This window comes from Nerophis ophidion, linkage group LG14, assembly GCF_033978795.1.
Source record: "Nerophis ophidion isolate RoL-2023_Sa linkage group LG14, RoL_Noph_v1.0, whole genome shotgun sequence".
Classification (NCBI taxonomy): Eukaryota; Metazoa; Chordata; class Actinopteri; order Syngnathiformes; family Syngnathidae; genus Nerophis; species Nerophis ophidion.
This window is the reverse complement of record NC_084624.1, coordinates 38843024-38860480: the sequence shown is the minus strand read 5'-3', so window position 1 is coordinate 38860480 and position 17457 is coordinate 38843024. Positions and strand designations below refer to the sequence as shown.

The 17457-nt window shown below is 39.8% G+C and overlaps 1 protein-coding gene across 2 annotated transcripts in view; it reads right to left on the bottom strand.

Annotated features, from left to right (window-relative positions):
• Nucleotides 1–1959: 1959 nt before the first annotated feature.
• The window catches only part of adcy8 (adenylate cyclase 8 (brain)), a 176530-nt gene continuing 161032 nt past the window's right edge, over nucleotides 1960–17457 (bottom strand). Inside the window, exons 14-18 of one of the 2 annotated variants that reach the window (XM_061920711.1) lie at nucleotides 16948–17106; nucleotides 6570–6716; nucleotides 6335–6427; nucleotides 6157–6271; nucleotides 1960–2842 (exon numbers count right to left, since the gene is read on the bottom strand). In XM_061920711.1, coding sequence (XP_061776695.1) covers nucleotides 2343–2842; nucleotides 6157–6271; nucleotides 6335–6427; nucleotides 6570–6716; nucleotides 16948–17106 — 1014 coding nt within the window. In that variant the 3' untranslated portion in view covers nucleotides 1960–2342. The remainder of the gene's footprint in view (nucleotides 2843–6156; nucleotides 6272–6334; nucleotides 6428–6569; nucleotides 6717–16947; nucleotides 17107–17457) is intronic. The other variant, XM_061920712.1, reaches the window with a different exon arrangement.

The window sequence follows — 17457 nt, the reverse complement described above, 5'->3', positions numbered from 1 at the left end:
GCGAATGTAGGACGCTAGTCTCGGGGGGGGGATGGGGGGGTGACGCGCACACACGCGCGCGCGCAAGGAGGAAGTAAAACCACTAAAATATCAGCTGACGCGCCTTACCGATGGTGATTGGTTGAGGGCGTGATGACGTCAGTACGTTGCTTTCTGATGACTGAAGCCCCGCCTCTTTGGGCTCGCAATGAAATCACGTGAGAGGGTTTGAGGAAAGCGTAAGGGGGAGGACGCTGCCACCTGCTGGTCCAGATGGTCATTGTCGACGGAGGCAGTTGCCACGGTGATGAGTCCTATTTAAAGAGCCACCAGCAGGAAAGAGTCCTGATGGTTTTATTGGCGATGCTCCATCTTTGATTGTGATACCTAACTTTCTCTCTCAGCAACACACACGCACGCACGCACGCACGCACACGGTACCATGCTGTTTGTCACCATGGAAACTGCCTCCTCTTCCACTTTAATGTCGAACAGAAAATCCATACAGGAGGACATGTTAGACCAGGGGTCACCAACCTTTTTGAAACCAAGAGCTACTTCTTGGGTACTGATTAATGCGAAGGGCTACCAGTTTGATACACACTTAAATAAATTGCAAGAAATAGCTAACTTGCTCAATTTACCTTTAATAAATAAATCTACATATATATGAAAAATGGGTATGTGTGTCTGTCATTCCGTCGTACATTTTTTTTCTTTTTACGGAAGGTTTTTTGTAGAGGATAAATGATGAAAAAAAAAAACACTTAATTGAATGGTTTAAAAGAGGAGAAAACGGGGAAAAAATTAAAATTACATTTTGAAACATAGTTTATCTTCACGTTCGACTCTTTAAAATTCAAAATTCAAACGACAATAAGAAGAGAAAAACTAGCTAATTCTAATCTTTTTGAAAAAATGTAAAAAATATTTTTTGGAACATCATTACTAATTTTTCCTGATTAAGATTAATTTTAGAATTTTTATTATGTTTTAAATAGGTTAAAATCCAATCTGCCCTTTGTTAGAATATATAAAAAATTGGACCAAGCTATATTTCTAACAAAGACAAATCATTATTTCTTCTAGATTTTCCAGAGCAAAAATTTTAAAAGAAATTCAAAAGCCTTTGAAATAAGATTTAAATTTGATTCTACAGATTTCCTAGATTTGCCAGAATATTTTTTTTGAATTTTGAACAAAATATTTCACAAATATTCTTCGTCGAAAAAAACAAGCTAAAATGAGGAATTAAATGAAATGTATTTATTATTCTTTACAACAAAAAAAATAAATTTACTTGAACATTGATTTAAATTGTCAGGAAAGAAGAGGAAGGAATTTAAAAGGTAAAAAGTTATATGTTACTGAAATAATTTTTAAGGTTGTATTTTTTCTCTAAAATCGTCTTTCAGAAAGTTATAAGAAGCAAAGTAAAATAAAAAAAAATAATTTATTTAAACAAGTGAAGACCAAGTCTTTAAAATATTTTCTTGGATTTTCAGATTCTATTTGAATTTTGTCTCTTTTAGAATTAAAAATGTTGAGCAAAGCGAGACCAAATTGCTAGTAAATAAATAAGATTTTAAAAAAAGAGGCAGCTCACTGGTAAGTGCTGCTATTTGAGCTATTTTTAGAACAGCCAAGCGGGCGACTCATCTGGTCCTTACGGGCTACCTGGTGCCCGCGGGCACCGCGTTGGTGACCCTTGTGTTAGACGTTTGTCCTGTGTGTGTGTGTGTGTGTGTGTGTGTGTGTGTGTGTGTGTGTGTGTTAGCGGCTTGATTAGTGTGAAATGACGATCATGGCGTCAACGAGTTAGACAAGATTTGCACACAAAAAAAAAACTAAAGTGAATGGTGTGGTCTACTGCCATCTGCTGGTAGTGCTCACACACACATGGAAGATGGTCACCATGGAAACCGAGTGTCAGATCTTCAGATGGCAGCAGCAGGTGGAAGACAGGAGGAGGCTGTGGTATAAAAAATTAAACAGCTTTAATCGTGTCGTCATATATAAAAAAAATACAAAAAAGAAAGACGGACACTGGGAAGGGGGCGGGGGTTTGCATGTTTTCGGGGGCGGAGACAGCGAGGAGACATATAAAGAGGACGTGAAAAGGACGGGAACATCGTCAAGACGGTCCGAAAGGAAGAATCAAACAGACAGCCAATCAATCAGGGTGTTTGCGTCCGCCCCCTCCCTCGCTCCTGTTTTTTTTCCTTCCGGGGGCGGAGCTTGAGTACAAACATTCACGGCCAGAAACGCCGCGTGTGCAGACGGGAACCGGCGCCGCTGCCAACACGATCCACCAATAGTCCAGGTCTGAGAAATGATCCTGAAGGTGGGACTGGGCGGTCCTTTCAGGACAGGTCAGTCTTATCAGCCCCCTCGGCGTGATGGCTGCCGCCCACGTCGGAGTTGGCGGGCGCCAATAACGTCCTCCTGTTGTAGTGATGGTGGGCCTTCATGATGCCAGAGTTGTTGTTGTCGTTGAGGATCTGCTTTTGCTTCTGGCGGTTGAGCGACTGGACCAGACCCAAAACCACGGCGGCCAGCGAGTACTGGCCCGTCATCTTGCGGGGCTGCAGGACGAGCGGGTTGGGCTGCACGCGGCCCAGCAGGTAGTGCGTGCGGATCTTGCCCTCCTGCTCGCTGATGCCCTTGACATAGATCTCGCCGCGGTACTCAAAGGCGAATCCGCGCTCCTTCAGGATGACCAAGGTCTCCTCGGGGACTTGGATCTTACCGCTCACCCCCGTGCTGTCCATGCGGCTCGCCAGGTTAACCGTCTTCCCCCAGATGTCGTACTGCGGCTTCTTGGCGCCGATCACGCCCGCCACCACTGAGCCGTGTGCCATGCCTGCATGTAGCGAGACGAGTCAAGAACATGTAGTGAGACAAGTCGGGGACATGTAGTGAGATGCGTAATGAGATACTGTAAGTCAGAGACACATCGTGAGACATGTAGGGAGGCGAGTGAAGGACACAGTGAAACATGAAGTGAGACAACTCAGGGACATGTAGTGAGACAAGTGAAGGACACATAATGAGACATGTAGTGAGACAAGTCTGGGACATGTAGTGAGATGCGTAATGAGATAAGTCAGAGATACATCGTAAGACATGTAGGGAGGCAAGTGAAGGACACAGTGAAACATGAAGTGAGACAACTCAGGGACATGTAGTGAGACACGCAGTGAGACAAGTGAAGGACACATAATGAGACATGTAGTGAGACAAGTCTGGGACATGTAGTGAGATGCGTAATGAGATAAGTCAGAGACACATCGTAAGACATGTAGGGAGGCAAGCGAAGGACACAGTGAAACATGAAGTGAGACAACTCAGGGACATGTAGTGAGACATGTAGTGAGACATGCAGTGAGACAAGTCAGGGACATGTAGTGAGATGCGTAATGAGATACTGTAAGTCAGAGACACATCGTGAGACATGTAGGGAGGCGAGTGAAGGACACAGTGAAACATCTAGTGAGACAACTCAGAGACATGTAGTGAGACACGCAGTGAGACAAGTGAAGGGCACGTAGTGAGACATGTAGTGAGACAAGTCTGGGACATGTAGTGAGATGCGTAATGAGATAAGTCAGAGATACATCGTAAGACATGTAGGGAGGCGAGTGAAGGACACAGTGAAACATGAAGTGAGACAACTCAGGGACATGTAGTGAGACACGCAGTGAGACAAGTGAGGGACACATAGTGAGACATGTAGTGACACAAGTCTGGGACATGTAGTGAGATGCGTAATGAGATAAGTCAGAGATACATCGTAAGACATGTAGGGAGGCAAGTGAAGGACACAGTGAAACATGAAGTGAGACAACTCAGGGACATGTAGTGAGACACGCAGTGAGACAAGTGAGGGACACATAGTGAGACATGTAGTGACACAAGTCTGGGACATGTAGTGAGATGCGTAATGAGATAAGTCAGAGATACATCGTAAGACATGTAGGGAGGCAAGTGAAGGACACAGTGAAACATGAAGTGAGACAACTCAGGGACATGTAGTGAGACATGTAGTGAGACACGCAGTGAGACAAGTCAGGGACATGTAGTGAACTGCGTAATGAAATAAGTCACAGACACATCGTGAGACATGTACGGAGACATATATGGAGGCGAGTGAAGGACACAGTGAACCATGTAGTGAGACAACTCAGGGACATGTAGTGAGACACGCAGTGAGACAAGTGAGGGACACATAGTGAGACATGTAGTGACAAGTCAGGGACATGTAATGACACAAGCCATGGACATGTAGTGACACAAGCCAGGGACATGTAGTGACACAAGCCAGGGACATATAGTGACACAAGTCAGGGACATGTAGTGACACAAGTCAGGGACATGTAGTGACACAAGTCAGGGACATGTAGTGACACAAGTCAGGGACATGTAGTGACACAAGCCAGGGACATGTAGTGACACAAGCCATGGACATGTAGTGACACAAGCCAGGGACATGTAGTGACACAAGCCAGGGACATATAGTGACACAAGTCAGGGACATGTAGTGACACAAGTCAGGGACATGTAGTGACACAAGTCAGGGACATGTAGTGACACAAGCCAGGGACATGTAGTGACATAAGCCAGAGACATGTAGGGACGCAAATCAGGGACATGTAGTGACGCAAGTCAGGGACATGTAGTGACACAAGCCAGGGACATGTAGTGACATAAGCCAGAGACATGTAGGGACACAAGTCAGGGACATGTAGTGACACAAGTCAGGGACATGTAGTGACACAAGCCAGGGACATGTAGTGACATAAGCCAGAGACATGTAGGGACGCAAATCAGGGACATGTAGTGACGCAAGTCAGGGACATGTAGTGACACAAGTCAGGGACATGTAGTGACACAAGCCAGGGACATGTAGTGACGCAAGTCAGGGACATGTAGTGACACAAGTCAGGGACATGTAGTGACACAAGCCAGGGACATGTAGTGACGCAAGTCAGGGACATGTAGTGACACAAGTCAGGGACATGTAGTGACACAAGTCAGGGACATGTAGTGACACAAGTCAGGGACATGTAGTGACACAAGCCAGGGACATGTAGTGACATAAGCCAGAGACATGTAGGGACGCAAATCAGGGACATGTAGTGACGCAAGTCAGGGACATGTAGTGACACAAGTCAGGGACATGTAGTGACACAAGCCAGGGACATGTAGTGACGCAAGTCAGGGACATGTAGTGACACAAGTCAGGGACATGTAGTGACACAAGCCAGGGACATGTAGTGACGCAAGTCAGGGACATGTAGTGACACAAGTCAGGGACATGTAGTGACACAAGTCAGGGACATGTAGTGACACAAGTCAGGGACATGTAGTGACACAAGTCAGGGACATGTAGTGACACAAGTCAGGGACACATAGTGAGACACCTAGTGACACAAGCCAGGGACATGTAGTGACACAAGTCAGGGACATGTAGTGACACAAGTCAGGGACATGTAGTGACACAAGTCAGGGAAATGTAGTGACACAAGTCAGGGACATGTAATGACACAAGTCAGGGACATGTAATGACACAAGTCAGGGACATGTAGTGACACAAGTCAGGGACATGTAGTGACACAAGTCAGGGACATGTAGTGACACAAGTCAGGGACATGTAGTGACACAAGTCAGGGACATGTAGTGACACAAGTCAGGGACATGTAGTGACACAAGTCATGGACATGTAGTGACAAGTCAGGGACATGTAGTGACACAAGTCAGGGACATGTAATGACACAAGCCAGGGACATGTAGTAACACAAGCCATGGACATGTAGTGACACAAGTCAGGTACATGTAGTCAGACAAGTCAGGGACATGTAATGACACAAGTCAGGGACATGTAGTGACACAAGTCAGGGACATGTAGTGACACAAGTCAGGGACATGTAGTAACACAAGCCATGGACATGTAGTGACACAAGTCAGGGACATGTAGTGACACAAGTCAGGTACATGTAGTCAGACAAGTCAGGGACATGTAATGACACAAGTCAGGGACATGTAGTGACACAAGCCAGGGACATGTAGTGAGACACGTAGTGAGACAAGCCAGGGTCATTATAGAAAGACGAATTAAGACATGTCAGAGAGACGCAGTGAGACACGTAGTGAGTCACATTGCACAGAGAAGTTTACCTATTCTCAGTTCAAAGTTGTTGAAGGAGTGCTTGTTGATTTCTTGGATGCTCTCATTGAGTGCGATGGCAAAGTCGGCTAACGCACACAAATGTAACCACTTGTCCTCACACTGCTGTCAAAGGTCAACACAAAAGTCAACACAAAGTTCATACGGACATGATGTCATGCAGTTTACCTGTTTTTCCGGGGAGAGACCAGAGACCACCATGTAGGTACTCCCAATGGTCTTGATCTTCTCAATGTCCTGGAAACGTTCGTCTCCCAGCAGCTGCACACACACTCTTGCTTTTAGTGGACAACGACAAGTCACCACATCAGGACTTTACACAACTCCTAACACTTTTCTCCAAAGCTTCCGGCAACATCCGAGGAGAAGAACACAAAGTAGAGCAGAAGGAAAGGAGTATCACCTCGTCAAAGTCAGCGATGATCTCGTTGAGTAGACGGAGACACTCTACTCCCTGGTTGTTCATTTCCGTCTGAGAGTAAAAGTCAGCGAAACCTGGGATGGACGCGAACATCACGCCCACAGCGTCGTACGACTGCGAGTACAACTCCTGTTCACACACACACACACACACACACACACACACACACACACACACACACACACACACACACACACACACACACACACACACACACACACACACACACACACACACACACACACACACACACACACACACACACACACACACACACACACACACACACACACACACACACACACACTCTTTTTGTCAGAACCTGATACTTTCATTTGGCCCTTGAGGCAATATCAAATTAACATTAGAGCTGGCCCGCCACCGCATTTACCGCTAATACTCATACTTGCCAACCATCTTGATTTTCCGGGAGACTCCCGAATTTCAGTGCGCCTCCCGAAAATCTTTGGGGCAACATTTCTCCCGAGTTCCACCCGGACAACAATATTGGGGGCGTGCCTTTAAGGTACTGTCTTTAACGTCCTCTACAGCCTGTCGTCAAGTCCGCTTTTCCTACATACAAACAGCGCGCCGGCCCAATCACATAATATATGCGGCTTCTACACGAGTGAATGCACTGCATACTTGGTCAACAGCCATGCAGGTCACACTGAGGGTGGCCGTATAAACAACTATAACACTGTTACAAATATGCACCACACTGTGAACCCACACCAAACAAGAATGACAAACACATTTCGGGATTACATCCGCACCGTAACACAACAGAACAAATACCCAGAACCCCTTGCAGCACTAACTTTTCCGGGACGCTAGCATCCAAGAAAAGATGCCAGGTATCTGGCTTGGGCACATCAGATGAGATCAGTGTGTCGCAAACTGAGCAGTAAAAAGGCCTGAATGGTTGATTTATTCATTGTTATTTTATTTTCCAATTTATTAGCCTGTGGAAAAAGTTTATTTTGATATTTACCTCAGAAGGCTGCAAATAGAAAAGAGGCATTAAAATTTTATTTAAATTTCATTTGATATGCCATTGATATTTCTTTATTATTATCATTATTTGAAACTCGATTTTGCATATCAGTATAAAGTTATATAAACCTTGCTTGTTCAATATTCAATGCAAAACTTGTTTGGGTCCTTATTAAAAGGTTAATTTTTCCAACCTTGGCCCGCGGCTTTGTTCAGTTTTAAATTTTGGCCCACTCTGTATTTGAGTCTGACACCTCTGTATTAAAATAAAAGTATGACATGTTTGTGTGCATCTATATAATATAATGCTTTGAAATGTTTAATCACAACATGTCTTCCAGCACCAGGGGGCAGTGTTGACTTTGAATTAACCAAGTCATTAGGAGACTGCATGGTAAACATATTTACTATATATCTGATCCTTTGGGGTAAGTGTCAATAATGATGAGCTTTTATTCATGTTATTTCAATCAATCAATCAAAGTTTATGTATATAGCCTGTAATCACAAGTGTCTCAAAGGGCTGCACAAGCCACAACGACATCCTCGGCTCAGATCCCACTGATTGGGAAATATTGTAATACTGCGAATGACTGAAAAACACTACTGACAGTAAAACAAAAATACTACTGATTGTCACAAATAATATGGATTTTAACAAATACTAACCATAGTAACACTTTCTCGCCATAAACAATCAATTAATCGATGTTTATTTATATAGCCCTAAATCACAAGTGTCTCAAAGGGCTGCACAAACCACAACGACATCCTCGGTACAGAGCCCACATAAGGGCAAGGAAAACCTCACCCAAGTGGGACGTCGGTGACAGTGACTATGAGAAACCTTGGAGAGGACCGCAAATGTGGGCAACCCCCCATCCCTGAGGGGAGACCGAAAGCAATGGATGTCGAGCGAGTCTAACATGATATTGTGAAAGTCCAGTACATAGTGGATCCAACATAACAATATAATAACAAATACTAGTAATAGGAACAAACATTATTGACACTAACAAGTAGTTACAGACACTATCAATCAATCAATGTTTATTTATATAGCCCCAAATCACAAATGTCTCAAAGGACTGTACAAACCATTACGACTACAACATCCTCGGAAAAACCTACAATACTTGTTACTGATAGTAACAAGTATTAGAGATTGCAACAAACAATATTGACACCAACTTGTGATAGTAATAAATACTAACAATAGTAACAAACCATACTGATAACAAATATTGGCCATAGTAACAAATACTGGCGATAGCAGCAAATACTAGTGATAGTAACAAACATTATTTAACACTAACAAGTACTAGAGACAGTAACAAAATTCTAGCAACAGTAACAAAAATTACTGGGAGTAACACACATTACTAATAGCAACAAATACTAACCATTGTACCAATTTCTATCAATTTTAACAAATTCTAGTGATAGTAACAAACATTATTTGACACTAACAAGTACTAGTGACAGTAACAAATTCTAGCAACAATAAGAAACACTAATGATAGTAACAAACATTACTAAGAGCAAGCAATACTAACCATAGTAACAATTTCTAGCCATAATAACAAATACTAGTGAGAGTAACAAACATTATTGACACTAAAAAGTAATTGCGATATCAACAAGTACTAGCGAGAGTAAAAAAACATTATTGACAACAACAAATACTTGCCGTAGTTACAGACACTACTGATAGTAACAAGTATTAGAGATTGCAACAAACAATATTGACACCAACTTAAGATAGTAATAAATACTAACAATAGTAACAAACCGAACTGATAACAAACATTGGCCATAGTAACAAATACTGGCGATAGCAGCAAATAATAGTGATAGTAACAAACATTATTTGACACTAACAAGTACTAGTGACAGTAACACATTCTAGCCACAGTAACAAATATGACTGATAGTAACACACATTACTAATAACAACAACTACTAACCATAGTAACAATTTCTATCCATTATAACAAATACTAGTGATAGTAACAAACATTATTTGACACTAACAAGTACTAGTGACAGTAACAAATTCGAGCAACAATAACAAACACTAATGATAGTAACAAACATTACTAATAGCAATAAATACTAACCATAATAACAATTTATAGCCATAATAAGAAATACTAGTGATAGTAACAAACACTTGCGATAGTGAAAAAAATGATTGCCAGTAACAAGTACTTGCCATAGTTAAAGACACTACTGATAGTAACAAGTATTAAAGATTGTGACAAACAATATTGACACCACCTTGCAATAGTAATAAATACTAACAATAGTAACAAACCGTACTGATAAACATTGGCCATCGTAACAAATACTGGCGATAGCAGCAAATAATAGTGAAAGTAACAAACATTATTTGACACTAACAAGTACTACAGACAGTATATCTCTCCCGATATCCGATATTGTCCAAATCTTAATTACCGATGCCGATATCAACAGATACGATACATACAGTCGTGGAATTGACACATTATTATGCTTAATTTTGTTGTGATGCCCCGTTGGATGCATTAAACAAAATAAATCAACTGAAATTATGGAAAAAAATGCCAGCATGGCACTGCCATATTTATTATTGAAGTCACAAAGTGCATTACTTTTTTTAACATGCCTCAAAACTGCAACTTGGAATTTGGGACATGCTCTCCCTGAGAGAGCATGAGGAGGTTGAGGTGTGGTGGTAGGGGGTAGCGGGGGTGTATATTGTAGCGTCCCGGAAGAGTTAGTGCTGCATGGGGTTTTGGGTATTCGTTCTGTTGTGTTTGTGTTGTGTTACGGTGCGGATGTTCTCCCTAAATGTGTTTGTCATTCTCGTTTGGTGTGGGTTCACAGTGTGGCACATATTGGTAACAATGTTAAAGTTGTTTATACGGCCACCCTCAGTGTGACCTGTATGGTTGTTGACCAAGTATGCATTGCATTCACTTGTGTGTGTGAAAAGAAGTAGATATTATGTGAGTGGCCCGGCACGCAAAAGAAGAGCATTTAAGGCTTATTGGCGCTCTGTACTTCTCACTACATCCGTGTACACAGTGGCATTTTAAAAAGTCATACATTTTACTTTTTTTGAGACCGATACCGATAATTTTGAAACCGATAATTTAAGATATTCAATTTTAAAGCATTTGTCTGCCGATAATATCGGCAGTCCGATGTTATCTGACATCTATTATTCTATTGTTGTAACCAGGTTGTGAGTCAAACAGTGGCGTGGGGCGAGTAAACTAGTGGTTATACCTCATTAACAAAAGCCTCTCAAACCTCTTGTCAGAAAGTCTATTCCTCATTCAGAACAGCTTTCAGGTTGCTCTCCATCTCCAGGTAAGACGAAAAGGATGTTCTGTGAGGCAAGTCCGCGTTGATCGTAGCAAGGATCGTGTTTATTATGGCACGAAACGAGGGCGTGTAAACTGTTTAAAGGCAGCATTTCCTCGACAACATACTACCCGACCAATTTCTTTAACTCGAAATAATGACTGCATTTCCGAACTCTCTCCGCCCTCCATTGTTGTTTACTCCGGTGTCGCACTAGTGTGTCATCCTCATGCTAAAAACATGACTTGTCGCTTACGTGACGTGACTTTCCAAGATGGCAAGAACAAATACAATTTCTTTTTACGATGGGAAAAAAAATAAATAAATAGTAACGCACAGTGACTTGGATTGAATAAAACTTAATCTGACTACTGCTTTGGAAATAGTAACACGTTAATTTGTCGTACTCCTAGGGGTACGTGAAGGTATGCCAAGGGGTACGTGAGATTTTAAAAAAAATATTCTAATAATAGCAACAATTCAAAAATCCTTTATAAATATATTTATCGAATAACACTTCAACAAAATATGAAAGTAAGTTCATAAACTGTGAAAAAAAATACAACAATGCAATATTCAGTGTTGACAGCAAGATTTTTTTGTGGACATGTTCCATAAATATTGATGTTAAAGATTTATTTTTTTGTGAAGAAATGTTTAGAATTAAGTTCATGAATCCAAATGGATCTCTATTACAATCCCCAAAGAGGGCACTTTAAGTTGATGATTACTTCTATGTGTAGAAATCTTTATTTATAATTGAATCACTTGTTTATTTTTCAACAAGTTTTTAGTTATTTGTATATCTTTCTTTCAAAATAGTTCAAGAAAGACCATTACAAATGAGCAATATTTTGCACTGTTATACAATCAGAAACTGATGACATAGTGCTGTATTTTTATTTCTTTATCTCTTTTTTTCAACCAAAAATGCTTTGCTCTGATTAGTGGGTACTTGAATTAAAAAAATGTTCACAGGGGGTACATCAATGAAAAAAGATTGAGAACCACTGTATTAGACTAATTACCGGCATCAGTGGTAATGAACAATTTCCCTTGAGGAGTGATAAAGTTTGTCTAAGTTGCCTAATGTCTAAGTCTAAAAAATACAAGTAAAATGGACAAGCGGTAGAAAATGGAGCGATGGATGGATAGTAACAAAATAAATGCATGTGATGAAAACAACTACTACTGATCGTACTAGTAATACTAGCGATAGTAACAAATAGTAGGTACAATGACAAATATTAGCAATAGTAAAAAACACTATTTTGTTATGATTTATGATTGTAACAAAGTAAAACAGGAAAAACAATGTTACAGTAGGCCACAGAAAAGAAAAGAAACAAAAAGTCAATACGTCAACAACCAAGTTATCAATAATTAACCGAGGCTGATTATGTTGCATTTAAAATGCTTATTGAGGGACACCGCATTCATAATTCATCGCACCGTCACCTTTTGTTCCACTGCACAACAAAGATGGCGAGGCCTAATAAACACGTAGGCGTGCAAGAACAACGCTGACATCTGACCCCCCCGGCCCCCCACTCACACACCCCAACAGCTTGAGCGTCGCCATAGCTGCCAAAATGTTAACAAATACACTCGCAGACTTTTATTTGCCATGTCAATACAAAACTCGTTGGTATGGATGAGATGAAACTCCAAAAAAATGAATATTTTGATGAATAAGTTCATTCCTGTCAGTATTTTAACCGCAAATGTGAAACTAATATGTGATATAAACTCATTACGTGTAAGATGAGACATGTCAAACTTGAATTTCTTATCATTTTGATGATCATGGCTTACAGTTTTGTCGAACCCTAAATTTCAGAGGTTTTCAATTCAAGGTTTTCATTAATAATAATCATCAAAAGAAGGTTAAAAATTATAGAGCAGGAGTGTCAAACATACGGTGAGTTGGCTACGTAAAAGAAAAGTAGCCGAAATTTTTGAATGAAATAAACTGATGCTCTACATGTGTCCACGACATCAGTGGTTCTCAACCTTTTTTCAGTATTATTCAATAAATATATTTATAAAGGATTTTTGAATTGTTGCTATTTTTAGAATATTTTTTTTAAAAATCTCACGTACCCTTGGCATACCTTTAAGTACCCCCAGGAGTACACGTACCCCAATTTGAGAACCACTTGTATATGATGCCACATATGTAAAAAAACAACAACCACATGATGTGTGGAAAATTAGCAAACTACATGAATAAAACACAACAAAACAATTTTTTTTATCTTGATAGATTGAAAATTAACACCAATGAGTTGACGGATGAACATTATCACATGATCAATTCAGAAAGTATGAATAACGACAAATAAAGATACAATACTATTAACCGCAACCCAACAACATTTTGATTTGTACATTTCCATACTGTGCTTGTTCTATTTTTAAATAAAGAAAACAATCTGAATTTGTCTTTACTTTTAAGTTATCGTGCCGTGATTTTACAAGTCCGGCCCACTTGGGAGTAGATTTTTCTCCATGTGGCCCCCGATCTAAAAATGAGTTTGACACCCCTGTCATAGACAGTATTCCTTTCACCTAGTAAATTTAATTGCTGGTATAAAAAAACCTTTGCACCATATTCAAATTGTTTGAGTTCCACCTGTAGATTAATAGTAGCATTATTAGTAAATAATACTATCAGATGTTATTAGTATACATTATTTGCAGATATAGTACACTTTATCATTATTGTATACTAATGATAAAGTATACTATATCTGCAAATAATGTATACTAATAACATCTGATAGTATTATTTACAATAATCCATCCATTTTCTACCGCTTATTCCCTTTCGGGGTCGCGGGGGGCGCTGGCGCCTATCTCAGCTACAATCGTGCGGAAGGCGGGGTACACTCTGGACAAGTCGCCACCTCATCGCAGGGCCAACACAGATAGACAGACAACATTCACACTCACATTCACACACTAGGGCCAATTTACTGTTGCCAATCAACCTATCCCCAGGTGCATGTCTTTGGAAGTGGGAGGAAGCCGGAGTACCCGGAGGGAACCCACGCAGTCACGGGGAGAACATGCAAACTCCACACAGAAAGATCCTCAGCCATTATTAGTAAATAATACTATCAGATGTTATTAGTATACATTATTTGCAGATATAGTATACTTTATCATTAGTATACAATAATGATAAAGTGTACTATATCTGCAAATAATGTATACTAATAACATTAGTATACAATAATGATAAGTATACAATAATGATAAAGTGTACTATATCTGCAAATAATGTATACTAATAACATCTGATAGTATTATTTACTAATAATGGCTGAGGATCTTTCTGTATGCAGATTGCATGTTCTCCCCGTGACTGCGTGGGTTCCCTCCGGGTATTCCGGCTTCCTCCCACTTCCAAAGACATGCACCTGGGGATAGGTTGATTGGCAACATTAAATTGGCCCTAGTGTGTGAATGTTGTCCGTCTATCTGTGTTGGCCCTGCGATGAGGTGGCGACTTGTCCAGGGTGTACCCCGCCTTCCGCCCGATTGTAGCTGAGATAGGCGCCAGCGCCCCGAAAGGGAATAAGCGGTAGAAAATGGATGGATTATTGTATACTATTAGTAGATGTTAATAATATACAATAATACCATATACTAATAGCTATACAAATAGATATTATCTCTCTATCTAAGACCTGGGCAAATTAAGGCCCAGGTCTTAGAACTTTTCAATCTGGCCCGCCGGATATTCCCAAATAATATTTTTAGATCTTTAAGATGGAAAGTGTAGCTGTCTTTATGATATGCAGTGATGTTTTCTAACGACCGTAAGTCTTCAACTATACTAAGTATTTCAATGCTTGGAATCCTTCCTTATGGATGATATACCAGTTACTATGGTCATCTAATTAGTTACTATGGTCATCTAATTAGTTACTATGGTCATCTAATTAGTTACTTTGGTCATCTAATTAGTTACTATGGTAAAGTAAGTCACAGAAGCTCAGACGAGGCACCAAGCAGTGTGGGTGGGGAGCGTTTCCACAGACGCGGAAGGAGATTTTCCCAACAAAGTTCTAAAGCTTAGTGATGTATCAGATATATCAGATTGCAGTTGGGTTCATTTTGTACCCTTCACGTTCATATTTCACTCTCTATTGCATTTTTGTTACGTTTCACTTGATTGTAAAATGTGTTGATCGAAAGGGGGCGTGACATTCATATTTTGTCAATATTCAGTGTTTTATCCTTCATAGAAAAATGTAAAATTCCATTAGGTTTTTTAAGGCGGTTTGTCATAACGTTTTTAGCATTCAATCGGACAATATTGTGATGTTTTGTATTAGTGTTCATAAAAATAGATATAGCGGCCCCCACACACATTTTTCTCTCTAAATGTGGCACCCGAGTCAAAATAATTGTCCAGGCCTGCTCTATCTCTGTTATACTCTCCTGAAGGAATCAATAAAGTACTATCTGAAGCGCCTTTTCTCTAGTACTGGGGTCACCAAAGCGGTGCCCGCGGGCACCAGGTAGCCCGTAAGGACCAGATGAGTCACCCACTGGCCTGTTCTAAAAATAACTCAAATAGCAGCACTTACCAGTGAGCTGCCTCTATTTTTTTAATTTTATTTATTTACTAGCAAGCTGGTCTCGCTTTGCTCGACATTTTTAATTCTAAGAGAGACAAAACTCAAATAGAATTTGAAAATCCAAGAAAATATTTTAAAGACTTGGTCCTCACTTGTTTAAATAAATACATGTATTTTTTTTACTTTGCTTCTTCTAACTTTCAGAAAGACAATTTTAGGGAAAAAATGCAACCGTAAAAATGATTTTAGGATTTTTAAACACATATAACTTTTAAATTCCTTCCTTCTCTTTCCTGACAATTTAAATCAATGTTCAAGTAAAATTATTTTTTTATTGTAAAGAATAATAAATATATTTTAATTTAATTCTTCATTTTAGCTTCTGTTTTTTTGACGAAGAATATTTGTGAAATATTTATTCAAACTTATTCTGATTAAAATTCAAAAAAAATATTCTGGCAAATCTAGAAAATCTGTACTATCAAATTTAAATCTTATTTCAAAGTCTTTTAAATTTCTTTTGAAATGTTTGTTCTGGAAAATCTAGAAAAAATAATGATTCGTCTTTGTTAGAAATATAGCTTGGTTCAATTTGTTATATATTTTAACAAAATGCAGTTTGGATTTTAACCTATTTAAAACATGTCATCAAAATTCTAAAATTGACCTTAATCAGGAAAAATTACTAATGATGTTCCATAAATTATTTTTTTAATTTTTTCAAAAAGATTCGTAGTAGCTAGTTTTTCTCTTAATTTTTTTCGGTTGAATTTTGAATTTTAAAGAGTCGAAATTGAAGATAAACTATGTTTCAAAATTTAATTTTCATTTTTTTCCTGTTTTCTCCTCTTTTAATCCATTCAATTAAGTGTTTTTTTCATTATTTATTCTCTACAAAAAACCTTCCGTAAAAGGAAAAAAAAATGTACGTGGAACTACAGAGAGAAATACCCATTTTTTATGTATATATAGATTTATTCATTAAGAGCTAAATTGAGCAAATTTGCTATTTCTGGCAATTTATTTAAGTGTGTATCAAACTGGTAGCCCTTCGCATTAATCAGTACCCAAGAAGTAGCTCTTGGTTTCAAAAAAGGTTGGTGAACCTTGCTCTAGTGACTCAAAGCGCTTTACATAGTGAAACCCAATATCTAATTTTTACATTTAAACCAGTGTGGGTGGCCCTGGGAGCAGGTGGGTAAAGTGTGTTGCCCAAGGACACAACGGCAGTGACTAGAATGGCGGAAGCGGGGATCGAACCTGCAACCCTCAAGTTGCTAGCACGGCTGCTCTACCAACCGAGCTATATCGCCCCATACCCCCAATTAGTATTACTAGAATATATTATTATTGGTAGTATATTTTAATAATAGATATTATTAGTAGACATTATTAAGTAGCATCAACAGCGCGCACACCTCATTGTCCCGGTCCTTCTCCAGGAAGTGTCTGGCCACGTGACTGGGCAGGATGTTCCTCAGCATGTTTTCGTTATGTTCTCGCAGCTCCTTCATCTCGTTGATCTCCTCTTTGGCCTGCACGCGCCACAGGAAGTCCAGACGGGCGGTGTACTCCAGCTGAGGGGATAAAAAAAAACATCATTCATAATCATTTCCAAATTCTGCAGACATTTTTTTTTTCCTCTCTGGTGCCCCCGGTGGCACATTATACACCTCCCCCCCTCCGTGCGTCAGTTGAGGTGGGCGAGGTTTGGTGGTAGCAGGGGTGTATAATGTAGCCCGGAAGAGTTAGGTATGCATGGGATTTTGGGTATTTGTTCTGTTATGTTTATGTTGTGTTACAGTGCGGATGTTCTCCCGAAATGTGTTTGTCATTCTTGTTTGGTGTGGTTTCACAGTGTGGCGCATATAAGTAAGAGTGCTAAAGTTGTTTATATCACAATCCTCAGTGTAACCTGTATGGCTGTT